Genomic DNA, 26,179 nt, shown 5'->3' with positions numbered 1-26,179 from the left:
TTCCTACAGCAAAATAGAATATTTTCTCCTCAAGTGGTTCCACACACTTAAACAATGTCAGATAACAAAAAGATCTTAGTTGAACAATGAGGTTTTCCAAATATTGTAAGTCAATATTTCTTTATTGCGGCATTTGGATGTGCTATTAAATGACAATATTGCGACATTTGTGATTATACACCATTGGAAAATGAAGAGCTCCCCATTAAACCTGTGAATTGATCTTGTAACATTTGGTAAACAGATTGGAGGTCATTCCCATATTTTTGGGGGGAGGGGGATTTCACGCCACATAAGTCGATTCTTCATCTGATACAGACTATTTGACAATATGGAAATTAAGTGGGGAACGAAAGCAGAGCCCATTTGGAGCCTTTTCCCTCAAGACAGTCTGATGATCTGGTACTTCTGAGGCTGTCTCAAGTGAGAGGGCTCCACTTCCTCCTCCGGCTCGCCCTGCACCTCTTCCAGGGAGTTCCAAAGCAGCTCGTCCGCCTCTGTTTGTTCTCGCTGACTCTGCTGTCTGTCTTTGGGACACCCTCGGTTGTAGGAGCGCACATACTCCTCCACGCTCTCGCCCGTGTATTCGGGAGGCGAGCGACACAGCAGGCCGGAGTGCCTCACCACCGGGTGCAGTCGAAGCCAGTACACCATGTAGTGGATGCTGCAAAATGTAGTTTTACTTTTTTTACTTTGGGTTTTCACAATAAGATGAATATGAATCAAATGTGGTTTTCACATTGGTTACACTGCTCGCTAGTCTATCTTCGCAGGCAAATCCTAGCAGTATTAGAGGACTCATAACCCTCAAACCTCTGCCACGGAACTTTATTTATTCATTCCCAGCATTTTTTTTTCATCAACATCTGTCCTGGACGGTTGGTAAAAAGGAGAACTTGTTCAGAGACAAATATGACTGGCAAAGTCAAGTGCTTGATGACTTAAATAATTAGAAATCAATATTGAAATGAAACATCATCCATCCTGTCCGTTGCAGACCTGCTCTAACGCGGTTTTGTTCTCAAGTTTAGTTTTGCTATGGCTTGCCATATTAGCGCCTTTGTTGCCTGTAGCTGCAGGTGCAGCTGGATGTTCTGCATTTTTGTGGTTGGCTAGACTTAGCTTCTTCATTGGTAAACGTGCTCCTTTTTTATACAAAGAATACATATTTGATGAAAGGTAAACTCTCAAATGCTCTTCCATTTCACATCTTCCTTCTGCTCCCGAACTTGCAGGAGCCTATTCGCTTACACCAAGCATAATGACAGCCAAAAAATGTTCACTTCAGGATTTGATCGACCTTTGTTATCCAACCCCCAACGAACACAAGCACAAGAAGCCTGATGGATAAAAACAGATCTAATCAACGTACAGAAAGTGTGAAGTTAGAAATTAAAAGTTAGATTAACACAATTAACAATCATAAACCTTTTACCATAACTGTAATTGATTTTCAATTTAATCATACTCATCTGTTTTTCTAACACCCCTAAAAAATTGTGAATGTCTCCTAATGCTACTACCACACCGGTTGTGCAATTTTGCCTCACTAGTATCATGTAGTTTCCTAGTAGTGTAATATAGATTAAAGCTTCTGTCTTTGTCCATCTAGTTTGCCCAGTGCCTTCCAAATCAGTCATGCTGGCTGATGTAACAACATAGGGCCAGTTAGCTGGCCCATAAATCATCAGCATGTTGATATTTCTTCTGGTTGTCATTTTATTACAGATACACTGATTCAAAATTAGTCCACAAGATGATGTGCAAATTTCTGTTGCCTCCTGTCATAATCACATTTTATTTAGTATTTAATGTTTTTAGTGCATGGGACCTGATAGTGCTGGTATTACAAGATGGAATAAATGGCCAAAAGCCCGAGCGCAGGTCTCAAATGCAAGGAAAGGATGTAACGATAAGATTCGGATATTTCTGTTTGGTATTTGCTTTTTTTTTTTTAACCTGTCATCCAGCACCTGTTTCTCTATTTGAGCACTGTGATTGGCTAGCAGCTCTCTCGCTCAAAGTCAGCTTGGATGGGCTCCAACTCATAATACTAATGAGGACAAACGATATGCAACGCGCATGGATTCCATCACCTAACACTAGAAAAACTTGACAAACTTTCGAACCAACATGAAAACCAGATTGCTGTAAGGATGGGAAAGCGCTGTATTTTCAACAAAAAAATATAAGCCCACCTGTAATCACACACCCAGGGGTTTCCACCCAGCTTCAGCTTTGACAGAAAGTAGAGGTCTTCAAGGACTCCATACTGGATGAAATGCAGGCTGTTGTCTGATAGGTCCAACTCACGAAGGTGCAGGAGCCCGAACAAGGAAGCTTGAGAAGTAAACAAGTGCATGTTGTTTACGTGCCACAACCAGTTACCATGACCAGGAAACACCGGGTCAATCAAACTAAGCCCGCTGGAGTGGAAGCACTTTTTTATGTAATTCAATTCAGCTCCCTCATATTTGCAGAGGAAGCTAATGCTCTAAAAGTGGAAAATGAGAAACAGAGGTTCCCAGCAGATGTAAAACCTTCCCCCCAAAACTTTTAGCTGCTCCAGGAAAAACACACACAAAAAAAGCCTGTTTCTGTCATGCTGCATCAAACTCACGCTGTAAAATTGGCTGCTTTGTTGCTGCAGAAGTTGTAACATATTTGATGCATGCACTACACACAAAAAGTTAGAAATTGGATATCTGTGTAAAATTTCAGCATAAACCGAGTATGGACTTTTACATGTGAACCTAATTGGATTTTCCTCATCACTTGTTAATGCTTATGTCCAACTGTTAAATGTTTCACCATTTTTTGCGCCTTGCTCTTCAATGAATGTTTTTCTTTAGGATTTTTATAAAACGATCTTCTTCACTATAATCTTCACATTTTAGATATCGTTTGATTAAAATGACACCTAGTGATTGATCAACAGTACCTTACCATCACAATGGACGTTTCCAGATTGAAGTGGGAATTAAAATGAAAGGAGAAGTCAAGTCAAAAGTTTTCTTCGGCAAAAATTGGCTCAGGTCACGGCCAATCACAACTCAGCTTGCAAACATAAAGTGGTCAAACTCAGAAAACAACTGAGGCATAATGTTTTGAGCAAAATGGCCACCTGTTGAGATGGATAAAGACGGGTCTATTTTGCGGATGAATTCATATTCCACAACCACAATATTTATCAGAACACGGGGACGATTACAACATGTTATTGTAAAAAATATTTTTGACGTGACTTCTACTTTAAGTTCACAAAGTTATGGAGTCATTCCATGCCAAGTGACCTGCCGGGGTTATCCATTCTGATATTGAGTTAATGAAACTCGGTGTCCTTGTTGATCGGCGTTTGGGAGTTATGCACCCCTGAATTTTGCCACTGCCTTCTTTTGAACCCTTATATATCTCAGGAACTACTTGGTCAATCTTTACAAATGATTTGGAAAGGGACTTCAATGAAGATTGTTGGATGATCTTCGAGGGCCTAGTGCATATTACATGATGATACATGCCTTTCATGAATGTCTGTGGGTATTGATGCTTTGACTCCTTATTGCTGTCAATTCCAAGGTCAAACTGTTGTTGCAAAGGTCAAGTTATTAAAATAGTTGCCAATCATCTAAACAGTTGATAATCTGGAATGTTTGTTGAATTGCTTGTCTAGAGATACATCATTTGTGGAGATTGACCCTGTCGAAAGAGGGCAACCACACCCCTTATTGCCAATAATTGTTATGCCATCACTATCAACAAGTACACCACATTTCTTCAGCATTGGCTTGGTTTCAGATTTTCACATTTTGTTGGGTTGATTTGGCATTGATTGACCCTGTGTTGCATTTTATGTTAGTCCCGGAATTTCAGCACAAAGGTCAATCTCCTAAACATGTGAGTGGTGCATACTGTCTACCTGTATCAATGCGCTCCATGTTGTTGTGGCTGAGGTTCAGTATTTTCAGACTCTTTGCTCCTTGGAAACTCTTGGCCTTGAGATGACGGATGGAATTGTGGGAGAGATCTATTTGGACAGCTTCCTCGGGAATACCAGCAGGCACCTCAGTTAGACCTGTAGATTAAGATGGGTGGATACGTGTGAGAGAAGATTGCCTAATTCTTCCGTTGAAAGTTAATATGTCCCATATGAATGGAGCGTGTGTGTTTACAATGGATTCCTTCAACACGAAGTGCAGTCTGCCTGGCCCTGCCATATTGCACTTCAGCTTTTGCTGCTTCACACCAAATGCCGTGTTACATAGTTACATAAATAAGAAGTTTTGTTTTTTTTTTAACTGTTTTTCGGGATTTTGCAGTGATTCATTTTCCACACAGTGATAGTGTAGAGCAATATGCGTGAGCCAGAAGAAAAGCGCAAATGGCTTTTACACAAACAACGTCTCACCATTGATGCAAACATTGTTTGAATACGGTGCTTGAACTTGGCTGTGAGTCCAATGAGTCACAGCAACTCTTTTAAATAAACCTAGGTATATTCCCATCTATGTGCCGGTGGCTGACTTCTAAGTTAGGTTTCAAAGTTAGCAAAGTTCAGCTCCCACAGGAAATGGGAAATGAGTTCAATTTCGTTAATGCTTTGTAAAATGTCATCTCCAAAGTTAATGATTTAACATTGATAGCCCTATCATTTTTATTTATTGGATTTACTTTACAATTAACATATCTTTGTTCAAGTATGCCAACGAGTGAGCTCAAGCAAATGCTTTTCCACCTGTTGCCATTCATACAACTAAATAAATGCATCCATTTTTGTTTGATGGTGTGCGGCTAAATTATCTAATGTAAAATACATACCTTCGCACAGGAAAGCTATAGGAACTTTGATGAGGACAAATGCTCAAATTTGGTTGTCAGTGTCTGCAGCCTATTCTCGATCAGTTGCACTTTATGATTCACATTCTCTGGAATTTCTTTGAGGCTAACCAGTGTAATCATTCCAGTCATGCGACAGCGTCCAATCATACAGCGCCTCTCGATAAATGGCCGAGGATTGCTTTTCATTACGTAAGAAGCATGTGTGCACTCGGCAAGGTGCCCCTTCATCACGTTGATAGACGGAATTGATGCCGATAAAAGACTTGCCTCGCTTACTGCAGTCCACGCGTTCATGAGGGAAGTTATAAATGTGGCAGGATGTGGTGGCATCTGGTTTGTTTTGAAAGTGACTTGGCTCTATCGGATCTTTGGGGTCAGTCTGGTCTCCCTGTGGCTTTTCGTTCGGGTCCGGCTTCTTGCAGAGCAGCTCCGGGTCGATCCGCTTCAACTTCTTGCCCTTAAACCTTAGGGGCTCTGCACACCTGTCAAGAGAGACAATGCAAAAAAAAATTCTTGTTTGGGACTTTTGATGAGAGATGGCAAAAGTACTGATACGCTACACTTGAACAGAAGTATGCATACTTGTGTAAAAAAAAAAAAAAAAGGACTAGTGAAAGTAGAAGGGACGATTAAACTAGCTGTGTAAATGTTAAAAAAAAAAACATATTGAAATGTGTTTTAATAATTGTTGTCAGTTATGTACAATACCCATTTTAAAGCATGCTTGTACTGAGAATGGAAAAACTAAAAATTCTAACAACAGGCATCAACTAAATCAATAAAATGTGGCTATAAAAAACATCCAAACACGTTTCTTCAAATGCCACAATTTTGGGATATTAAATACCAAATAAATAGATTTGAAACTGTGTCCATGTCTAATGTGACATAATACCTGTACAACTCTATTAAATGAAAAAAAAAAGTGAAGTTAACTAAACAAATGAAATGTGATTACACATGCTTTAGTTTGTGTCATCCCATGTGTCTCTGATCAACTCCTAGAAAATTTTAGATCATCTATTTGGCTTTTTTCCCTCACTCTTCTCTCAGGAAGCAGAAGTCTAAAAGTTGTGCGCTAAAACTGACATATTTGGAATTGTCCGTAATTCCCTTCACCATATCTTAGGAAAAATACCCTCAAATCATAACACTGCCACCAACCATCCGTCACTGTAGGAATGGTGATGAGAAGTGTTGTGTTTATGCCAAACATACGTCATTCATATCCTTTGGAATCATGTCCAAAAGGTTCTGACTTTGTTTCATCAGACACCCCAGTATTTAGTTTCATAACTTTCATTCATCCAAGTTTTTTTTATTTGTCAGTGCATTAACTGATTTGCAACTATGATGTTCTGGTTCTCTTGGTAGATGTTTGGCTTCTTCCGTTCATATGCGGTGCTTGTTAGGACAGCACTCGCCTGGATGTTGCCGTGGAAACCCAACTATTTATCCCCCAAGACCATAACTCACTTTCCCATGTGTTTTTTTTTTTCCTGTGGATTTGTACATGGTATAGACCACATTAATTTTACTTTCAAAAATTATTTATGTTGGTTGAATTTGTTACCATAAACACCTGGCATTTAAACAGGGGTGTGGTGTGCCGACTTTTACTGTATATCCACTGGGCTGGTGTGTGTTTTACAGATTAGACAGAATTTTTGAAAGCCAGAACCTTGCGGTTTTTAGGCTGGCACAAAACAAATCACATTCACCACAAATCATTTTTGTTGCGGAGAATATCAAACAGAGCAAATCTGGCAAATATCTAGTTTTCCTAATCTTATACGTCATCGCTGCTAATGCTCCCTGAATCACATGCCTCTATTTTGCTTCAGTCAGTGTTTTTATGCTTTATAAGTCCCCAACATCTACATGATTCAAGCAATTAGCAAAAATAGCAAAAAAGCAACAGTCACATTTTTGGCTTCTATGACTCTCAGCAGAGTCCAGCAAAAATGAATCTTTGATGTCTATAGTCATCATTGGGATTAAATGAGTTAACCCTTTAAGAGCCAAAATAGCACCAAGCAACATTTGCACAGAATGCCATTATCTATGGCCATTATTAAGATAGAAACATCTGATAATAATGTTGAAAAAAATTCTGGCGCCTACAGGGTTAACTCATTCAATCCCCAAAATGTAATTATACCTCTTGAGAGTCCAGACATCTAATCCCCTGTACATATTTATATCATAATTTTGTTAAATTGTTAGGCTAATAGAGTCAAATTAGTTGGCACATTCAATCCCATGTACTTATTCAGTTTTTGCCCCAATTATTAGGATAAAGAAGATTTTGGAAATAGCTGGGCCAAAATGAGTTAAAATCTTAATGTCCCCATGTACATGTTTTGTTTTTTTTCTTCACATTATCTGAGGTTGAAAAAAGTAGTGAGGCTATTTTGAACAAGCGATAGAATGTACAGGTCTGTGTTTCCTTCAAATGTTAAGAGTAAAACTAAATAGAGGTAGGAAAAATAACGTCAAGGAACATATTAGGGAGTAATCCAACTAAGTACGGGAAGAAAGTATTGTTACTTCATTATATCCCACCTCTACTCGTCACTCAAAAGGCCTTGTTTGGGAAGCCTCACCTGGCATGATTTCCCAGATTTCGGTTGCTTGGAACTTGAAGGGTTTGTACGAGACTGTCCATGTCACACAGACAATTCAAAGGATTGTCATATAGGCGCAGATAGCGGAGGTTGGGCATGGGGATGAGGGCTTCCTCACTCAGGGAAGTCAGGCGGTTGTGCTGGAGTAGCAGAGTTGTGAGTCGAGTCAAACCCTCGAAGGCCCCCTCCTCCACTAAGGAGATGTGATTCTGCTGCAAGTCCAGGCTGGTTAGACTCTCGTAGCCGACGAAGGCTTCGTCGCGCAAGATCTTGATCCTATTCCGTGCTAAGAGGAGGAACTTTGGTGGTCTGGACCAGGTCTGCGGCCTGGGTATGGAGGTGAGGCGACAGTCCTGACAGTCGGCAAAGACACGTCCGGACTCAAGCGTTTCTGAGCAGTTGCCTGGTCTTGGGGAGTCGGATCTGCTGTGACGGCCGGCGCCTCTCACCCTGGAGATTTTATACATAAATTAAGGAAGTGTAATTAATACCTTTAAAACACATTTTTCCACTTGCTGTCAACTGAAAATGGTATCACATTTGCTCACGTCTCAGGTAACGATTAATCAGATCTCCCCTGTTTTCTGGGTTTGGTCATGTGACATTCTGTAGCTGAGCTGTGATTGGTTGTTACCTGAGCCCTGAGTACATTAACAACTATTTACACAATACTGTATAAAATTTTACTGCTAAACATTGTTTAATTAGTTAAAATATCCATTTAGGTTGTGTATCTAAACAAAGTGAAAGTAACTTGAAAGGAAGTATTTCTCATCTCACATTTATTAAAAAAACCAAAAACAATTATTAACATGTATTTTTGCCTTTCATCCAAACAAAATACAAAACTCAAACCAGGGTGAAAACTTTGCAAAGCTCTTTGATGCTCATCTGTTTTTGGTGCTTGTTGGTTAATGCGAATTTTAAACAAGATGTGAGATTAATCGACGAATGGAAGCTCCAGTGTGCAACAAAGACAGCAGATGTTCCTTTTAAAGTTGAAAATATGCCTGAGATCCAAACAAATGAAAGGCAAACCTCACCGACTGATGGGTCATTGACTGAGAGTTGACCCTCACCAAGTGCATTAAAGGCAGCTGTGAGAACCGCATCACCACTAAGCCCTTGGCTTGGAAGCAGTTCAAAAATCTGGCCTTATCTTACTTTGAGCACAAATCTCACCCAAAATCAATAAAATTGATGTTTCAAAGAGTAAAAACTCTCAAATCTAATATTAACACACATTTAAAATCAAGTGAAAATATGCTTGTACTGTGCCAAGGTATTTTTTCCTACCAGGCATTTTTTTTTTGTAAAACTATTTCACTTGCCTGAAGCGTTTTTCCACCTTGTCACCTTCCACTGGTAATGACTAAGTTTATCCTATAATAAGAAGCACCATAACTGCGCGTAGTATAAATATATAATGTTTTACGAGATAAGTGTTCTTTTTAAGATTGCTTCGTTAACTGGTTTTGAGAAGCGTTGTCAATTTTTAAAAATTGTGTAAAATAGCTGTTATTCATTGTTCTCATGTTATCGAATCCCATGTTTTGCAGTGTAAAATGGGTAAAAAGAACAACACAGATGATGTATTAGTGTATACCTCAACCTACATTACTTGGCCAATGCCAAACACTTCCATATGGGTTTACTTTGCAGAGTTTTATTCATCCATCCATTTTCTACAGCACTTATCCTCATTACTCACATGTAAGGAACATTTCCGAGTTCCCAAGAAACATAACTTGCATTTTTGGGGGGAATATGTGAGGATGCACGCCAAGTTATATCACCCCAACTTGCAATCAGGGCCAAAAAGTGCAATTGTGCCCACCTATTCCGTGCGAGCTTGTGTCTTGCTCCCTTGAGGCCTCTGCCTTTGCCTGCTCGTTTCATCTCGACGAATGGGAACAGCAGCAAGAGGAGGAGCAGGGAGCACACGATGAAAGAGAAGGTGACACGCATGCTGGAACCTGCAGCTTTTTCCCTTCTCTCTCGCTCTTTCTTTTCGTTCTGGAGGGCTGTGGATTCAAGCAGAGTTGTTTTGGATATAATGATGAGGATTTGAAATGGGTCAAAGCTCAGGACAACTGTTGTAAATGTTGATGGACTACAGCTGTGGAAGGAGTGTGATGCAGCAGCGTGTTGCGTAACACACGAGGAACATCCAAATGTGTATTTATAGCAACAATTGCAACAACATTTCCACACTTTAATCTCTGACCACTTTAACTGTCATTAAGAGGCACAACTGCATTCTAAAAATATTTGTTTACGTTCTATCAGTGAGGGACCATGCATTTTTTGATTGGGTTTTCCAAGGCACTTTGGCCACTTCTGTTGATCACCACATGTATGTTGCAATTTCAGAAACATTATTGATGCCACACGCGTCGTTTCAAGCAGTTCATAATCAACGAAAAAATGTAATGTGAAAAAATATACCATACACATTTCATATATTAATGTGTGTACTTCACTAGCAGTAGTTTGCTTGTCACAATTGGTAACAATGTGTGCAGCAAAATACTGATATCTTCTCGAAGGAAAAATTTGAAACCTGATTGGTTGACAAAGCAGTCCTTGAGTCTAAGCTATATCAGATAACATTTCTCATGTATAGATTTGATCGACATGGCAACATGTTACGGCTGAAATGTGACTGGACAAAAATAAATAAATCTTCCACACATTCAATTACTGGAAGCAATGAAGCTGAGAGAAATGCGACGAAATGAAGAGAATAGACTGTTGGAATAAATGTATTTAAGAGAGCAAATTACAAAAATATTGTGACATGTCATCAGTTGTTGACTAACTTTTGTGCTGTTTCTATGCCAGGCGAATGCAGAAATCTTCAAGAGCTCAACGTGTCTGAATGTTTTAATATCACGGTGAGAACAACATGCCTCATGCTCTTAACGATTATTGTGAATTATGTTAAACTTCTTTTAATCACCTTGCAGTAAATGTATAATCTGTATGCCCAAAATCAGGATTTGGTACACAATTTACTTTTAAGTTGAACTGTTTGGGTGTGTAAGTAAACAAAATGCAAAACAAGCTCCTTATGTTTTTGTGTAAACAGGAACACAGTTAATGACATTAGAAGTGAGTTTATTTTTCTTTTTAAGAAATAAACTATTGTTTGTATTTTCTTTTGGAAATGAGTATGAGAGAGAAGTCCAAGTCACACTGAATCAGAGGCATTTTGTTATAAATGGTGGCCGGTGTGTATTAACTCCTGTTTTACTCATTCACTGCCAGACCAGTAAAAATTGATCTTTGTCATCTATAGCTGTCAATGGCAGTTGAATGTTTAGTCATGGCAGTATTATTTACTCCAACAAAAGCATTTTTTCAATTTGCCAGTTATGCCAAGTGACATGTTGAATAATTAACTCATTCACTGCTAGTCCAGTAAAAATTGATCCTGGTCATCTATCGCCGTCACCAGCAGTGAATGAGTTGATAAATTGCAGCTAGAATAAATGACAAGCATTTGTGGAATCCCAGAATTCGTGTATGTGGTTTTCTTTTCCACACCACCACATGAATTTGGAATGCTACATTGTGTAAAACCAAACCATTCAATTGCTGTTGCAATAATAGGTACTTTGGATCTCAGAATTATTTTGTCGCTTGTTAACCTTAATAGATGAGAACCAAAAATGTTCACCCTATACTGTACATTTCTCTCAAATGACAGGCTGGATCTTGCCCACAGTCTTTGAGTTTGACTTTTTTTTATGAGATTAAACTCTCAAAACGTTAGCACATAGGGAAGCAGGCACAGCTGTTGGGAACACTCACGAGTAAAAAATACATATGACGTGGTTGTGTGTGTGCTTTGACAGGATGCCATGATTGAGTCGATTGTGGAAGGCTGTAACTCCATGCTCTACCTGAACCTTTCCGACACGCTCTTGACAGACGTCACGCTCAGAGAGCTGGCCAGGTAAACAACAGCACTTGTTCGCCTCTAATCCTTTCGTTGCTGGAGCTTTGCCTTACACTTCCCAGAAGTAGCTACTCATATGCATAGTTTTTTTTCCAGAGTAGAGCCCAGCAGCGCTTTTTGTTTTGCCATTCACGTGTAAGAACACTTCACTCGCTGCCAGTGTGAGCACGAAGAAGGAGTGGAACAGATGTGGCGCTTGCGATGTGAACACACACCCCCCCGAAAAAAGTCATGATTGCCATTGTGGATAGATTTATGTGATGTGAATATTTGAGTTGTAAATCAGTCAGTCTGGAACAGAACAGGGCCTTTCCCAAACTTTCGACCACAAAATTGGACACGTAGAATTGGTAAAAATGTTCCGAAAAGAGAAGCCAAACACCTACACTGATTAATTAGTCTTTTGATTCCCAAATAATCTACACATTAGTGCACATATCATCAGTGATCCTGATCCAAAACCACTATGTCATTCACTGTCGGCTGTTTTCAAGTTATATTGCTAGCCGCATTGAAGCATTTTGACTGATCTTTCAAGAGCTGTTGAATATTGTGTTCTGTGACAATACAGGCGCCAAAGCTAACAAAAGTCAAGCGTAAACACTTTTCTTTCCCCAGAAAAAAGATTTCTTGCTTTTTTTCGTGCTTTGGTGTCCACCAGTAGAACGTGGGATGTTTCCACCAAAACACTGACTTGTGAATTCTGACCAAAAACCAGCATTTTGAGACAAACTCAAGTAAATACTCAAGTTTTTACTTACTTAGTGTCACGACCGTGCATGCGGGAAAGGAGAACCTGACCTGCTGAGGCTTATTAGCGGTTTACTGACCACAACTCCGACTGACTGTTAATTACTACAATTTCCAAGGTAACTTAAAACTTGGCAGCACGGTGGAAGAGTAGTTTGCAGGTCCACCTCACAGTTAAGAGTCCTGATTTCATTTCCAGCTCGCTCCAGTTTGGAGTTTTCATGTTTTCCCTATGCCCATGTGGGTTCCCTATGGGGGCTCCAGCTTCCTCCCACACTCCAAAAACAAGCATGGTAGGTGTTTTGGACACTCGTGTGATTGGGTGCGTGTGGTTATTCGTTCCTTTGTGGCCTGCAATTGGAATGCAACCAGTTCAGGGCTTCCCGTGCCTACTGTCCGAAGACAGCTGGGATAGGCACCAGCGACCCTAGTGAGGATAAGCTGCTAGAGAAAATCGATGGGTATATTAACGTTTGCAATATCCATTTTTTTTTAAATTGCTTACTAAAAACATGTATTTCTTGTGTTTCAAAATATTCAAATAGGACTTAAGCAACTATGCAGCTGGGCAAACTGCAATTGGCTGCAGCTCACACCCAGATACTCACACAGCTTGCTGAAATCACGTTCCGATCCACCAGACCCAGCCTCTTAAAGGCACATTCGTAGAGGGTTGTTGTTGTTTTTTTTAATATTTGTTTTACATAGAGATTTTTCTGATAGACCGTTTTTTCATCTACATTTTTTTTTCAAATATGCTTCCAGTGTGCTTAAAAAGAAGTGTTTTGCTAAGATGTCTTGACAGCATATGGGGGGATTTTGGGTCTAAGATAAACCATAAAAATTATATATTCCACACATTGCTAATTTTCTTGTGCAGTATTGGGGGATTTGGGAATTGAAAGTTTGCACTGCAATAAATGGGGATTTACTGTATGGTAATTGTTTGTTGCAATCTAGATAAAAAAAAATTTCCCATGTTTGTGTAAAAAATACACTGTACTAAAGCATACTTAAATTTTTGACAGATTTTAGTGTAATTGTTGATTTCACTGCCATGTTGTTTTGATTAGAGAGCACTTCTGACGTTGTTCGTTCCTTCATGTTTGAAAATGATTATCGGCGTCTACGTTATTGCCCAACAGCAACTGTGTCAACCTTCAGTACCTGAGCTTGGCCTACTGCCACAATATAACAGATGAAGGTTTTCAGTACCTGACCTTGGGAAGAGGCTGTCACAATCTGCTCCACCTAGACCTGTCGGGATGCTGCCAGGTCAGTCCTTCAGGCTCTGCGGTATACTTAGGAGATAATCCAAAAGGATTGGAAGAATCCAGTGGCTCTTCTCCTCCTTTGCACGTGTCACCTCTTGTTCCTCACTCAAAATGAGCTAAGAGGGGAGGAAGGAAGGAAGGGAGGAAGGATGGGGTCGGGCTTGTCGAATAAGCCCACCCGCTCACCATGTGCTTACACACATGCATGACAACACACTCAGTTATGCTCACTTCCAGATGTATGGTTTCATTTTATGGGGCCCGGAAAGCGTGTGGAGTGAAGCTCCAGGGCCATGATTCACATTCCAGTGAAGACACATGTTTGTTCTTTGTCTCTCTCGTAGGTGACAGCGACGGGCTTCAGTTACATCTCAGAAGCGTGTCCTAATCTCAAGGAGATATTACTCAATGATGTGTACGACCTGTCGGACAATTGCATCGCTGTATGTTTGCTTCATTTACAGAGCACCATAAACCTGGGGTGTACAAACTGTTATATTGTGATTTTGTAGCTCCTGCCACCACAGCTTTGTCTTGGTAAGGTGCTAATGGCAAGTAGTATAGTACTTTTCACAATGTTGGGGTGGACCGATGCCCTTTGCACCTTTAGAATAGATTTGCCTCTGCACTGAGCAGCCCTCTGCATTCTGTCATAGGCTGACAATCTCAAAAGAAGTGTTTACTTAAAAATCAGTGATGGGATATATTAGCAAATTGGACCTTGACACCAAACAGAAAAAGAGACATACCATTTTCTCTTCAAAGCTGAATATACTGTATTATTCACAAGAAAAGCTTTATATGCATCCAGTTCATTATCACTAATTGTGCTAAACATTAGAGCCCAACCGATATGGTTTTTCTTAGGCCGATGCCGATTTTTGGCAGAGAAGAACACTGATTACAGATTAGTCAATTGATTTATTTTTAAAATGACAAAATGGATTTTGTTTCCTGCCAATGCATTTCAATAGTCTATATGCGGATTTTAACTAGTCACGCGCCGACTCAATACCTCTTTCCTGCGAAAATGTAAATATATTATTTACTTTACTTTTTGCTTCACAAACTACATAGCGTACCACAATTATTGAAGTGATGAGGACATGTGTTACGAATAGTTCAATGTGTGTCATATTTGTCACATTTACGCTGCATTATGCATGTTTTTTTCATGAGTAGGTTTTTTTTGTAGATCAGTGATATCAATGTTAAATCTTTCCACAAGTATCTTGCATTGCTCTTTTATCATTGCTTGTAAAAATTAAAATTGGCTTTTGTTTTAAATGAGAGAATGATCTTATCAACAAATATCAATTTGTATATTTAAGGATACGGGGTTATGATATAGCTTTATGCCTAGTAAATAATCACCCCGCTGTTACTCGCATACCACTTCTGTAAATTGTAAAAAAGGTAAAAAGTTCAAATAATCAGCAAATATCCGGGAATTAGCCGACCGCGGTATTTTTGGACAAAAGGTCTCGGAGCTGTAGTTTGGACAGTGCTAATACAGTCAGACAAGTCTTGGGACACTCCTGTAAATAATAATTTAGTTTAGGTTGGCAAAATTACCAGAATTTTCAAAATTAGAAATGGAATATATTGGAAATGTACAGAAGTAAACTGACAAAACTAAACTGGGAGTTGAAATATTGAATGTCATGCATTTTGATTTAATTTTGAATTGTAGTCTTTTGCATTGTTGCTGGGGCGGCTCGATGGCACAGTGGTCCCCCACCTACTGCCTGTAGACAGCTGGTATAGGCGCCAGCAGGCCAGCCACCCAAGTGAGGATAAGCGGTTATAGAAAATGGATGGGCGCATGGATGCATTTATGCTTGCACATGGCATGTTCTACTCTAATCAATTTATGGTATATTGCCAGTAAAAGTTCCCAATTTGGAATATTGTCTTAAAATGTCCTCATCTTAGTTTTCCACATGGGAATTCATTGCAAATGTAGTGAAAATTGTCCACCTCTTTGCAAACCATGGTGTGCTGTGCTCCATATAGGCGCTGATGGCCAACTGCCATAGCATGGCCTCCATCTCTCTGCTGGAGGCGTGGCAACTGTCCGACGCCAGCATCAAAGCCATTGCCGAAGTCTCCAAACTGAAGAGTTTCATCCTGGAGGGTGAAGTGCCTTGTCAAACCTCTTTATGCTGTGGAAAAATGTTTGAGCATTTATTAGATATGCTTGATATCCAATTAAGGGCATGTTCATTGTCCTCACTTGTAAAATAATTCAATTACAGGTAAAGAGTAGAACAACTGTCTCGTTAATAATGTTTTCCCCACTACTGCCTTCCACTAATATATTACATATCTGCATAGTAGTTAGAAAACTACATGTTAGTGGAGCAAAATTACTAGGCATGTTTGTGCTACTACAATAGGATCCAGGGGTTACTAGTGTGTGACACGCCTACCAATTGAGCATAGTAATGTTACAAGCGCAGGAGTTGTTGATTTTATACTACTGTACATATTAGACTAAATTTGTCACTGGATGTCAGGAAAATGTTACAGTAAGTTCTACTAGTGTGCTGAATCAAATGTGATCTTAAAAGTAACAGTGTGGTTCTGTGTCCAGGTAACAACCGTGTGAGCCACGTGAGCTGGAAGGCACTGTGCAGCAACTCGCGAAGCCTCCGCAGGCTGCACATCGTCGAGTGCCATAAGATGGGCGATACCTCCCTCAAGTCTTTGGCCTCCCTTCGGAACCTGCAGTACCTGGACATCTCGCTTTGTAGCAAGTGTGTGTTTCACCTTGCGTGTCTTTTTTCAAGGCTTCTCAAACTCTGTGGGTCTTGCTGGGGCCGACCCATTACAAGGGAGATGTACACATGTGCATCCAAGCTATCAATTACAATATATTTCATGCACCACACAGGCTCGCGGGATTCCAGTTTGAGAAATGCTGTTTTAAATTGCCGTCAATTTCGGACTATCGGCATTTACGATTAAGCTACAGAAGCAAAATTAAGGATTTTTTTTTTTTTTTTTTGGGTCACGGATGAACCGCAACCAACTATAAGATGCAAGTCATAACATCAGATATTTACACAGAAAGATGGTATATTATCTTGATTTAAAACTTTGTATGTCTGCCTGCTCAAAGCAATACCCTATTTTGAACATCCTGAACATGCCTGCATGTTTAGCACTAACATTTTCAACATTACAGCGACAGAATACCGCAGTGTAAAATAGCAGTTCAAATTTAAAATCAACACTTCAATGGCATCTTCTGTCTCCCTTTGTTTAACTGATTATTTTATTGATCATATATGATCACATAAACACATTGCAAATAATTCATAAATACAACCGCACACAACTCTATACATTTGTATAAAATTGCATACATACAATTTGTACATGATATACATGTTAGATTTACACATGACAAACCTGGATACGACCTTATTAAACTTCTAAATAATTTCAAAATTTTTAAGACCAAATTTTGAAAACTTTCTGAGCCCAGTCATTGATTCACATCTTTTCAGTTCTATTTCATAGCCATTCCATAATGTGATACCTTGAACAGATACAAACTTTTGCTTTTCCAGTGGATTGCTCTTCTGGAGACCAGTGCACGCATAAACCGCATTGGACTATAAACCGCAGGGCTCAAATCATGAGGGAAAAAAGTTGCGGCTTATAGTCCAACGTTTTCCGTATTAATTGACGATAGCTTACGTGACAACTGTGTCTCATTCCAGAGTGACGGATAAAGGTCTTCTTACACTGGCCGAAAGTCCCTCAGCCAACAAACTGCGAGAGCTGAATTTGAGTTACTGCTGTCAGATCACTGATGCGGCCATCGCCGTGATTGGTCACAGGTACAGTTAATTCACTCACTCACTCACTCACTAACTCACCCACCCACCGAATTCAGCTTGTTTTGTCATGGTCTCACCAGGTTTACCAAGCTGTCCCATCTGAACCTGAGTTACTGCGAGCAACTGACTGACGCTGCTTTGGAGTCTTTGATGGGCACTTTCATAAGCTCTCTGGACATCAGCGGCTGTAACATTCAAGACGACGTACAGTACTTGTTCGCATGCTGCCTTCTCCCAAAAAAGTGGTGTCGTTTGTAAAAGTATTTATTGTACTGTCGACTTAGGGCCTGGCCGCTCTCGAGGAGGTTCCGTTGAAAAAGTTGATCCTTGCCGAATGTATCAACATCACAGACGTTGGTATGGAGGTACAAACCTTTAGGCTACCGGCATACTGTACATTCCTTTTTATTTATGCACCTGTCTATCGACCAACATGCCTACAAAGTGCTAGGTATCTGATTACCAACCAATTGCATACACATCCATACCTATGTACCTACCTACCTACGACTTTTTCCAGCAGTACATACGAAATATTGTTACCAAGCTCAAATCATTCCAGTAGCTTGAGACAGTTGTTATTTTTGGACGAGTGTGTTTAATAACCGGCGATTTATTTCTTCTTTGTTTGTTTTCTCTGGAGTAGAATTTGTGCAAGTACTTGACCGAACTGGAGTATGTTGATGTGTCTGGCTGCCTGGAACTGTCCGATCAGGCCATCAAAGCTATTTCATTTTACTGCAGAGGTTTAATCACACTTCGGATGGCTGGCTGTCCAAAGGTATACAATATACACACTGCACAATCTAGATAGAGCCATTCTAATGACAAATTTTAAGCATTTTAGACATGATCAAGCTCCCCAAAAAACAAGTGAATTATGAAAACAAATATTAATCAAAACTGCAAGCAGTAATGAAGTAAAATCTCCGTCTCGCTGTTAAATTTTGTTCATCCTAAACAGTTTTTCATGCATCTTGTGATGATAGACATGTCCTACATTTTTATGTCGAAAATGGTGTCAAGCACGATTTTTTTTGGTCACCTTGCAGGGACTGCATTAGTGATTTTTTTTTTCCACAGATAACAGACATGGGAATGCAGTGCCTTTCACACGGAGCCGCCCAGTATCTGCGAGAGCTGGACGTGAGTGGCTGCAGCCTCACTGATCGTGCAATCAGATACATCGAGAGGCTATGCCCGCCGCTCTCATCAATCACTATGCATAGCTGCAACTGCATTTCAGAGTAAGAAGGAAAAAAAAATATTAACATCTCACATGTTCATACATCCATACAGCAATTTGAGATGTTCTCTAAGAAGGAACTGAATAGCAAAATTGACACCTGGTGCACATGCTTTTTTTGCAAGTAGTGTGTATGTGTGCGTGTGTATGTGTTTCAGGGAGGCCGCCATGAGGTTACAGCCATATATGCAGTTCTGGGAGTACAGCAATGAACAAACCAAATTGTGGCTTCGATAAAGTCTTCTGAGCGCACGGAGAATGTCATGGCGTTTGACAATCGCACCAGTGAAGCTAGGATGGAAGTTAGTCGAGTTCAGACCTCTGCCAAGGCCAAAGAATCATGACATTTTATAAAATACAGGCATGGTGAAAATGCCCATTTGAATGAACACATTGCTGAACAAGACATTGCTGTCCAATGAGGAACATTTAGTGTTTCTGTTTCAGACATTTTGATTGCCGTTTGAAAGACAAGAAAATGTTGGGTGGAACGAAAACATTGATAACTTTAGATTACAATGACGAAAATGCAAAGAAGCGGCATGCGATTTTCATGGTTTGACCAAATCGGTGGAAAAAAAAGTATTTTCATTGGACAGTGAATGAGAATGGAAAGGAAACCTTTCACTGAATTCATCTGACTGATATTTTTACTAAGGTACCGGTAATTGGGAAGATGATCTTCATTAGCTGAAAAACTGGGGGAAGATATGGTGAATAAATAAAGGGAAAAATCTTCATCAATCCAGGAATAAATTAAGTAATCCAGTAAGAAATTAAGAAATGTGAAAACAATCCCCATATGATTTAATTATGAAAACAGACAGTATCCCCAATCTGTTAAAATTGAGATTTACAGTTGGGCAGTGATGGAGAGAATGGAATAACCGACAATCCTACCCTAGGCATAAACTGAAACAATGTCCAATGTGGGTTTTAAACCAGATATAAGAGTCTCGTGCAGATTTAGATAGTGAGTGAAGTGATGTAAACTTCAGATTATCATCAAACAGTAACAGGAAGTGAAAAACTGCTACATAATCCCATTAAGATTACCACAAATTGTGACACCCAAAAAGGAATTTGAACACACAAAACTCTGAATTAGGATCTCATGCACAACTGACTGAACTATCTGATCTTCAAATTATTTGAAACTGTAATTTAAATGTACAGTGAATAGTTGGGAAATTAAAAGTAAGATACACTAATTGAGCCACGTTTTAGCAGTAAAAAGAATATTTTATCTACAATTTAATACCAAAGTTATTTTTCATGTACAGACAGTGTAACAATGAAACAACTATATGCCTGACATGGGGGTTGAATCAATGACCCTGATCTTAAAAGTCTCATGCTCTACCAACTGAACTAGTCATGGTTCACAGGGTTCAATTCATAAAAGAGTTTTATTAGACAATCACAGTGCAAACACCTGCCAAAAACTGACGGGTCAAATCGAGATTTTCATTGGACAGTGCAACAACGAAAAGAGTAGGAAGATCAGACAATGCAGTAAGTGACAAAAAGACCTGACATGGGTTTGAATCCATGACCCTATAAATCATAAAATCCCCAAATCTGCAAAGTACCAAACAGTTTTTGGTTGTCTGCAGAACTAAAGTTTTCATTCGACAGGAAAAATAAAAACATAAAATGGGGTCAAAAGGATATCAAACCATTGCTCTATCCACTGAGTTAGCCAGGCTTCAAAATGCTCTTAAACCAAGATTTTTTTTTTTTTTTTTTTTTTTGGGGGGGGGCGACAGTGAAACAAAGAAAAAATGAAAAATTACACCTGAAACTGACGTCGAACCCATGACCCTGAGATTGATTGTCTCACGCTCTACCAAGTGAGAAAGCCAGGTTTCAGGAAACAATGAAAACATGGACATGGAGGAAGGGGGTTAAAAGACCACGAGATTGAGTATCGTGACCAACCAACAGAAGTAGCCAGGGTTCAAGAGGTTAAGAAACTGAGATTTCATTGGACGTTGTTAAAAACTAAAATTTGGAAGGATAGAGAAACACCTGACATGGGGGTTGAACCCATGACCCTGAGATTAAAAGTCTCATGCTCTACCAACTGAGCTAGCCAGGCTGTAAGAATTTGTCAAACCAATTTTTGTATTTGACAGTAACAGTGAAAACATGGGTGTGACGAAAGGGGGAGAAACAACCACAAGATTATCATGATCATCCAACTGGGATAGCCAGGCTTCAAGAAACCAATGAACTGAGATTTTCATAGGACAGTATTAACGACTAAAATTGAGAAGGATGGAAAAACATCTGACATGGGGGTTGAACCCATGAGCCTGAGATTAAATGTTTCATGCTCTACCAACTGAGCTAGCTAGGTTTCTAAAGCTTCTCCAACCAAGATTTTATTGGACAGTAACAATGAAAACATGGGCATGAGCGAAGAGGGTTGAACAACCACAAGATTGAGGATCATGATCTCCCAACTGAGGTAGCCAGGCTTCAAGATGCTAAGGAACTGGGATTTTCAGTGGACAGTGTTAACAACTAAAATTTGGAAGGACAGAAAGACACCTGACATGGGGTTTGAACCCATGACCCTGAGATTAAAAGTCTCATGCTCTACCAACTGAGCTAGCCAGGCTTCAAATGCTTCAAAAACAAGATTTTTATTAGACAGTAACAATGAAAACATGGGCATGACTGAAGGAGATCGAGTATCATGACTCTACCAACTGAGATCGCCAGGCTTCGAGAACCTAATAAACTGAGATTTTCAGTGGACAGTGTTAACTAAAATTTGAAGGACAGAAAGACACCTGACATGGGGGTTGATCCCATGACCCTGAGATTAAAAGTCTCATGCTCTACCAACTGAGCTAGTCAGGTTTCAACATGGTTCAAAAACAAGAATTTTATTGGAAGATTTTTATTGGAGAGTAACAATGAAAACATGGGCATGAGTGAAGGAGATCGAGTATCATGACTGTACCAACTGAGATCGCCAGGCTTCGAGAACCTAATGAACTGAGATTTTCAGTGGACAGTGTTAACTAATATTTCAAGGACAGAAAGACACCTGACATGGGGGTTGAACCCATGACTCTGAGATTAAAAGTCTCATGCTCTACCAACTGAGCTAGCCAGGTTTCAAATGCTTCAAAAACAAGATTTTTATTGGACAGTAACAATGAAAACATGGGCAAGACTGAAGGAGATTGAGTATCATGACTCTACCAACTGAGATCGCCAGGCTTCGAGAACCTAATAAACTGAGATTTTCAGTGGACAGTGTTAACTAAAATTTGAAGGCCAGAAAGACACCTGACATGGAGGTTGAACCCATGACCCTGAGATTAAAAGTCTCATGCTCTACCAACTGAGGTAGCCAGGCTTTAAATGCTTCAAAAACAAGATTTTTATTGGACAGTAACAATGAAAACATGGGCAAGACTGGAGATCGAGTATCATGACTCTACCAACTGAGATCGCCAGGCTTCGAGAACCTAATAAACTGAGATTTTCAGTAGACAGTGTTAACTAAAATTTGAAGGACAGAAAGACACCTGACATGGGGGTTGAACCCATGACCCTGAGATTAAAAGTCACATGCTCTACCAACTGAGCTAGTCAGGTTTCAAAATCTTCACAAAACAAGATTTTTATTGGACAGTAACAATGAAAACATGGGCATGACTGAAGGAGATCAAGTATCATGACTCGACCAACTGAGATCGCCAGGCTTCGAGAACCTAATAAACTGAGATTTTCAGTGGACAGTGGTAACTAAAATTTCAAGGACAGAAAGACACCTGACACGGGGTTTGAACCCATGACCCTGAGATTAAAAGTCTGATGCTCTACCAACTGAGCTAGCCAGGCTTCAAATGCTTCAAAAACAAGAATTTTATTGGAAGATTTTTATTGGACAGTAACAATGAAAACATGGGCATGAGTGAAGGAGATAGAGTATCATGACTCTACCAACTGAGATCGCCAGGCTTCGAGAACCTAATAAACTGAGATTTTCAGTGGACAGTGTTAACTAAAATTTGAAGGCCAGAAAGACACCTGACATGGGGGTTGAACCCATGACCCTGAGATTAAAAGTCTCATGCTCTACCAACTGAGCTAGTCAGGTTTCGAAATCTTCACAAAACAAGATTTTTATTGGACAGTAACAATGAAAACATGGGCATGAGTGAAGGAGATCGAGTATCATGACTCTACCAACTGAGATCGCCAGGCTTCGAGAACCTAATAAACTGAGATTTTCAGTGGACAGTGTTAACTAAAATTTCAAGGACAGAAAGACACCTGACATGGGGGTTGAACCCATGACCCTGAGATTAAAAGTCTCATGCTCTACCAACTGAGCTAGTCAGGTTTTGAAATCTTCACAAAACAAGATTTTTATTGGACAGTAACAATGAAAACATGGGCATGAGTGAAGGTAATCGATTATCATGACTGTACCAACTGAGATCGCCAGGCTTCGAGAACCTAATAAACTGAGATTTTCAGTGGACAGTGTTAACTAAAGTTTCAAGGACAGAAAGACACCTGACATGGGGGTTGAACCCATGACCCTGAGATTAAAAGTCTCATGCTCTACCAACTGACCTAGTCAGGTTTCAAAATAGTCACAAAACAAGATTTTTATTGGACAGTAACAATGAAAACATGGGCATGACTGAAGGAGATCGAGTATCATGACTCTACCAACTGAGATTGCCAGGCTTCAAGAACCTAAAAAACTGAGATTTTCAGTAGGCAGTGTTAACTAAAATTTGGAAGGACAGAAAGACACCTGACATGGGGGTTGAACCCATGACCCTGAGATTAAAAGTCTCATGCTCTACCAACTGAGCTAGCCAGGCTTCAAGAGTTGGTCAAACCAAGATTTTTATTGGGCAGTAACAATGAAAACATGGGCAAGACTGAAGGAGATCGAGTATCATGACTCTACCAACTGAGATCGCCAGGCTTCGAGAACCTAATAAACTGAGATTTTCATTGGACACTGTTAACTAAAATTTCAAGAACAGAAAGACAACTGACATGGGGGTTGAACCCATGACCCTGAGATTAAAAGTCTCATGCTCTACCAACTGAGCTAGTCAGGTTTCAACATGGTTCAAAAACAAGAATTTTATTGGAAGATTTTTATTGGAGAGTAACAATAAAACATGGGCATGAGTGAAGGAGATCGAGTATCATGACTGTACCAACTGAGATCGCCAGGCTTCGAGAACCTAATGAACTGAGATTTTCAGTAGGCAGTGTTAACTAAGATTTGGAAGGACAGAAAGACACCTGACATGGGGGTTGAACCCATGACTCTGAGATTAAAAGTCTCATGCTCTACCAACTGAGCTAGCCAGGTTTCAAATGCTTCAAAAACAAGATTTTTATTGGACAGTAACAATGAAAACATGGGCAAGACTGAAGGAGATTGAGTATCATGACTCTACCAACTGAGATCGCCAGGCTTCGAGAACCTAATAAACTGAGATTTTCAGTGGACAGTGTTAACTAAAATTTGAAGGCCAGAAAGACACCTGACATGGAGGTTGAACCCATGACCCTGAGATTAAAAGTCTCATGCTCTACCAACTGAGGTAGCCAGGCTTTAAATGCTTCAAAAACAAGATTTTTATTGGACAGTAACAATGAAAACATGGGCAAGACTGGAGATCGAGTATCATGACTCTACCAACTGAGATCGCCAGGCTTCGAGAACCTAATAAACTGAGATTTTCAGTGGACAGTGTTAACTAAAATTTGAAGGACAGAAAGACACCTGACATGGGGGTTGAACCCATGACCCTGAGATTAAAAGTCACATGCTCTACCAACTGAGCTAGTCAGGTTTCAAAATCTTCACAAAACAAGATTTTTATTGGACAGTAACAATGAAAACATGGGCATGACTGAAGGAGATCAAGTATCATGACTCGACCAACTGAGATCGCCAGGCTTCGAGAACCTAATAAACTGAGATTTTCAGTGGACAGTGGTAACTAAAATTTCAAGGACAGAAAGACACCTGACACGGGGTTTGAACCCATGACCCTGAGATTAAAAGTCTGATGCTCTACCAACTGAGCTAGCCAGGCTTCAAATGCTTCAAAAACAAGAATTTTATTGGAAGATTTTTATTGGACAGTAACAATGAAAACATGGGCATGAGTGAAGGAGATCGAGTATCATGACTCTACCAACTGAGATCGCCAGGCTTCGAGAACCTAATAAACTGAGATTTTCAGTGGACAGTGTTAACTAAAATTTGAAGGCCAGAAAGACACCTGACATGGGGGTTGAACCCATGACCCTGAGATTAAAAGTCTCATGCTCTACCAACTGAGCTAGTCAGGTTTCGAAATCTTCACAAAACAAGATTTTTATTGGACAGTAACAATGAAAACATGGGCATGAGTGAAGGAGATCGAGTATCATGACTCTACCAACTGAGATCGCCAGGCTTCGAGAACCTAAAAAACTGAGATTTTCAGTAGACAGTGTTAACTAAAATTTCAAGGAAAGAAAGACACCTGACATGGGGGTTGAACCCATGACCCTGAGATTAAAAGTCTCATGCTCTACCAACTGAGCTAGCCAGGCTTCAAATGCAACAAAAACAAGATTTTTATTGGACAGTAACAATGAAAACATGGGCATGAGTGAAGGAGATCGAGTATCATGACTCTACCAACTGAGATCGCCAGGCTTCGAGAACCTAATAAACTGAGATTTTCAGTGGACAGTGTTAACTAAAATTTGAAGGCCAGAAAGACACCTGACATGGGGGTTGAACCCATGACCCTGAGATTAAAAGTCTCATGCTCTACCAACTGAGCTAGTCAGGTTTCAAAATCTTCACAAAACAAGATTTTTATTGGACAGTAACAATGAAAACATGGGCATGAGTGAAGGAGATCGAGTATCATGACTCTACCAACTGAGATCGCCAGGCTTCGAGAACCTAATAAACTGAGATTTTCAGTGGACAGTGTTAACTAAAATTTCAAGTACAGAAAGACACCTGACATGGGGGTTGAACCCATGACCCTGAGATTAAAAGTCTCATGCTCTACCAACTGAGCTAGTCAGGTTTTGAAATCTTCACAAAACAAGATTTTTATTGGACAGTAACAATGAAAACATGGGCATGAGTGAAGGAGATCGAGTATCATGACTGTACCAACTGAGATCGCCAGGCTTCGAGAACCTAATAAACTGAGATTTTCAGTGGACAGTGTTAACTAAAGTTTCAAGGACAGAAAGACACCTGACATGGGGGTTGAACCCATGACCCTGAGATTAAAAGTCTCATGCTCTACCAACTGAGCTAGTCAGGTTTCAAAATAGTCACAAAACAAGATTTTTATTGGACAGTAACAATGAAAACATGGGCATGACTGAAGGAGATCGAGTATCATGACTCTACCAACTGAGATTGCCAGGCTTCAAGAACCTAAAAAACTGAGATTTTCAGTAGGCAGTGTTAACTAAGATTTGGAAGGACAGAAAGACACCTGACATGGGGGTTGAACCCATGACCCTGAGATTAAAAGTCTCATGCTGTATCAACTGAGCTAGCCAGGCTTCAAGAGTTGGTCAAACCAAGATTTTTAGACAGTAACAGT

At 39.9% G+C, this 26,179-nt stretch overlaps 2 protein-coding genes and 22 non-coding genes across 25 annotated transcripts in view; 1 reads left to right on the top strand and 23 right to left on the bottom strand.

The window, feature by feature from the left end:
- Positions 1-18,785, top strand: part of fbxl13 (F-box and leucine-rich repeat protein 13) — a 29,129-nt gene extending 10,344 nt beyond the window's left edge. Inside the window, exons 11-22 of the mRNA XM_088418415.1 lie at positions 10,308-10,360; positions 11,324-11,424; positions 13,323-13,452; positions 13,796-13,894; positions 15,468-15,588; positions 16,048-16,210; positions 17,183-17,302; positions 17,383-17,506; positions 17,587-17,667; positions 17,949-18,083; positions 18,386-18,549; positions 18,707-18,785. Coding sequence (XP_088274541.1) covers positions 10,308-10,360; positions 11,324-11,424; positions 13,323-13,452; positions 13,796-13,894; positions 15,468-15,588; positions 16,048-16,210; positions 17,183-17,302; positions 17,383-17,506; positions 17,587-17,667; positions 17,949-18,083; positions 18,386-18,549; positions 18,707-18,785 — 1,370 coding nt within the window. The remainder of the gene's footprint in view (positions 1-10,307; positions 10,361-11,323; positions 11,425-13,322; positions 13,453-13,795; positions 13,895-15,467; positions 15,589-16,047; positions 16,211-17,182; positions 17,303-17,382; positions 17,507-17,586; positions 17,668-17,948; positions 18,084-18,385; positions 18,550-18,706) is intronic.
- LOC148422201 (leucine-rich repeat-containing protein 17-like) lies at positions 104-13,549 on the bottom strand. Of its 2 annotated transcripts, none has more exons than XM_088418416.1 (7): positions 13,393-13,549; positions 9,301-9,487; positions 7,443-7,913; positions 5,104-5,318; positions 3,917-4,072; positions 2,199-2,340; positions 104-664 (listed from the first exon to the last, which is right to left on the bottom strand). In XM_088418416.1, exons 2-7 carry the CDS (start codon positions 9,429-9,431, stop codon positions 382-384), a joined length of 1,398 nt encoding a protein of 465 aa, XP_088274542.1. In that variant the 5' UTR covers positions 9,432-9,487; positions 13,393-13,549; the 3' UTR covers positions 104-381. The 2 variants fall into 2 exon arrangements, with proteins under 2 accessions (XP_088274542.1, XP_088274543.1); XM_088418417.1 differs by having other exon boundaries at positions 13,398-13,549.
- Positions 18,786-20,576: 1,791 nt separating the features above from the next.
- trnak-uuu (transfer RNA lysine (anticodon UUU)) lies at positions 20,577-20,649 on the bottom strand. Its single transcript has one exon. It is a non-coding gene; the product is annotated as a tRNA-Lys (tRNA).
- A 452-nt stretch (positions 20,650-21,101) lies between these two features.
- Positions 21,102-21,174, bottom strand: trnak-uuu (transfer RNA lysine (anticodon UUU)). Its single transcript has one exon. It is a non-coding gene; the product is annotated as a tRNA-Lys (tRNA).
- Positions 21,175-21,346: 172 nt separating this feature from the next.
- trnak-uuu (transfer RNA lysine (anticodon UUU)) lies at positions 21,347-21,419 on the bottom strand. The gene has a single exon. It is a non-coding gene; the product is annotated as a tRNA-Lys (tRNA).
- Positions 21,420-21,606: 187 nt separating this feature from the next.
- On the bottom strand, positions 21,607-21,679 carry trnak-uuu (transfer RNA lysine (anticodon UUU)). The gene has a single exon. It is a non-coding gene; the product is annotated as a tRNA-Lys (tRNA).
- A 172-nt stretch (positions 21,680-21,851) lies between these two features.
- Positions 21,852-21,924, bottom strand: trnak-uuu (transfer RNA lysine (anticodon UUU)). Its single transcript has one exon. It is a non-coding gene; the product is annotated as a tRNA-Lys (tRNA).
- A 169-nt stretch (positions 21,925-22,093) lies between these two features.
- On the bottom strand, positions 22,094-22,166 carry trnak-uuu (transfer RNA lysine (anticodon UUU)). Its single transcript has one exon. It is a non-coding gene; the product is annotated as a tRNA-Lys (tRNA).
- A 173-nt stretch (positions 22,167-22,339) lies between these two features.
- trnak-uuu (transfer RNA lysine (anticodon UUU)) lies at positions 22,340-22,412 on the bottom strand. Its single transcript has one exon. It is a non-coding gene; the product is annotated as a tRNA-Lys (tRNA).
- A 186-nt stretch (positions 22,413-22,598) lies between these two features.
- On the bottom strand, positions 22,599-22,671 carry trnak-uuu (transfer RNA lysine (anticodon UUU)). Its single transcript has one exon. It is a non-coding gene; the product is annotated as a tRNA-Lys (tRNA).
- Positions 22,672-22,844: 173 nt separating this feature from the next.
- On the bottom strand, positions 22,845-22,917 carry trnak-uuu (transfer RNA lysine (anticodon UUU)). Its single transcript has one exon. It is a non-coding gene; the product is annotated as a tRNA-Lys (tRNA).
- A 173-nt stretch (positions 22,918-23,090) lies between these two features.
- trnak-uuu (transfer RNA lysine (anticodon UUU)) lies at positions 23,091-23,163 on the bottom strand. Its single transcript has one exon. It is a non-coding gene; the product is annotated as a tRNA-Lys (tRNA).
- A 174-nt stretch (positions 23,164-23,337) lies between these two features.
- trnak-uuu (transfer RNA lysine (anticodon UUU)) lies at positions 23,338-23,410 on the bottom strand. The gene has a single exon. It is a non-coding gene; the product is annotated as a tRNA-Lys (tRNA).
- A 173-nt stretch (positions 23,411-23,583) lies between these two features.
- Positions 23,584-23,656, bottom strand: trnak-uuu (transfer RNA lysine (anticodon UUU)). The gene has a single exon. It is a non-coding gene; the product is annotated as a tRNA-Lys (tRNA).
- A 187-nt stretch (positions 23,657-23,843) lies between these two features.
- trnak-uuu (transfer RNA lysine (anticodon UUU)) lies at positions 23,844-23,916 on the bottom strand. The gene has a single exon. It is a non-coding gene; the product is annotated as a tRNA-Lys (tRNA).
- Positions 23,917-24,088: 172 nt separating this feature from the next.
- On the bottom strand, positions 24,089-24,161 carry trnak-uuu (transfer RNA lysine (anticodon UUU)). The gene has a single exon. It is a non-coding gene; the product is annotated as a tRNA-Lys (tRNA).
- A 169-nt stretch (positions 24,162-24,330) lies between these two features.
- On the bottom strand, positions 24,331-24,403 carry trnak-uuu (transfer RNA lysine (anticodon UUU)). Its single transcript has one exon. It is a non-coding gene; the product is annotated as a tRNA-Lys (tRNA).
- Positions 24,404-24,576: 173 nt separating this feature from the next.
- On the bottom strand, positions 24,577-24,649 carry trnak-uuu (transfer RNA lysine (anticodon UUU)). The gene has a single exon. It is a non-coding gene; the product is annotated as a tRNA-Lys (tRNA).
- A 186-nt stretch (positions 24,650-24,835) lies between these two features.
- trnak-uuu (transfer RNA lysine (anticodon UUU)) lies at positions 24,836-24,908 on the bottom strand. Its single transcript has one exon. It is a non-coding gene; the product is annotated as a tRNA-Lys (tRNA).
- A 173-nt stretch (positions 24,909-25,081) lies between these two features.
- trnak-uuu (transfer RNA lysine (anticodon UUU)) lies at positions 25,082-25,154 on the bottom strand. Its single transcript has one exon. It is a non-coding gene; the product is annotated as a tRNA-Lys (tRNA).
- A 172-nt stretch (positions 25,155-25,326) lies between these two features.
- trnak-uuu (transfer RNA lysine (anticodon UUU)) lies at positions 25,327-25,399 on the bottom strand. Its single transcript has one exon. It is a non-coding gene; the product is annotated as a tRNA-Lys (tRNA).
- Positions 25,400-25,572: 173 nt separating this feature from the next.
- Positions 25,573-25,645, bottom strand: trnak-uuu (transfer RNA lysine (anticodon UUU)). The gene has a single exon. It is a non-coding gene; the product is annotated as a tRNA-Lys (tRNA).
- Positions 25,646-25,818: 173 nt separating this feature from the next.
- Positions 25,819-25,891, bottom strand: trnak-uuu (transfer RNA lysine (anticodon UUU)). Its single transcript has one exon. It is a non-coding gene; the product is annotated as a tRNA-Lys (tRNA).
- Positions 25,892-26,065: 174 nt separating this feature from the next.
- On the bottom strand, positions 26,066-26,138 carry trnak-uuu (transfer RNA lysine (anticodon UUU)). Its single transcript has one exon. It is a non-coding gene; the product is annotated as a tRNA-Lys (tRNA).
- Between the last annotated feature and the right edge of the window lie 41 nt (positions 26,139-26,179).

This window comes from Hippichthys cyanospilos, chromosome 6, assembly GCF_059441005.1.
Source record: "Hippichthys cyanospilos isolate Australia breed blue-spotted pipefish chromosome 6, RoL_Hcya_1.0, whole genome shotgun sequence".
Lineage (NCBI taxonomy): Eukaryota > Metazoa > Chordata > Actinopteri > Syngnathiformes > Syngnathidae > Hippichthys > Hippichthys cyanospilos.
The sequence above is the reverse complement of the archived record's forward strand: the minus strand, read 5'-3'. Positions and strand labels throughout refer to the sequence as shown.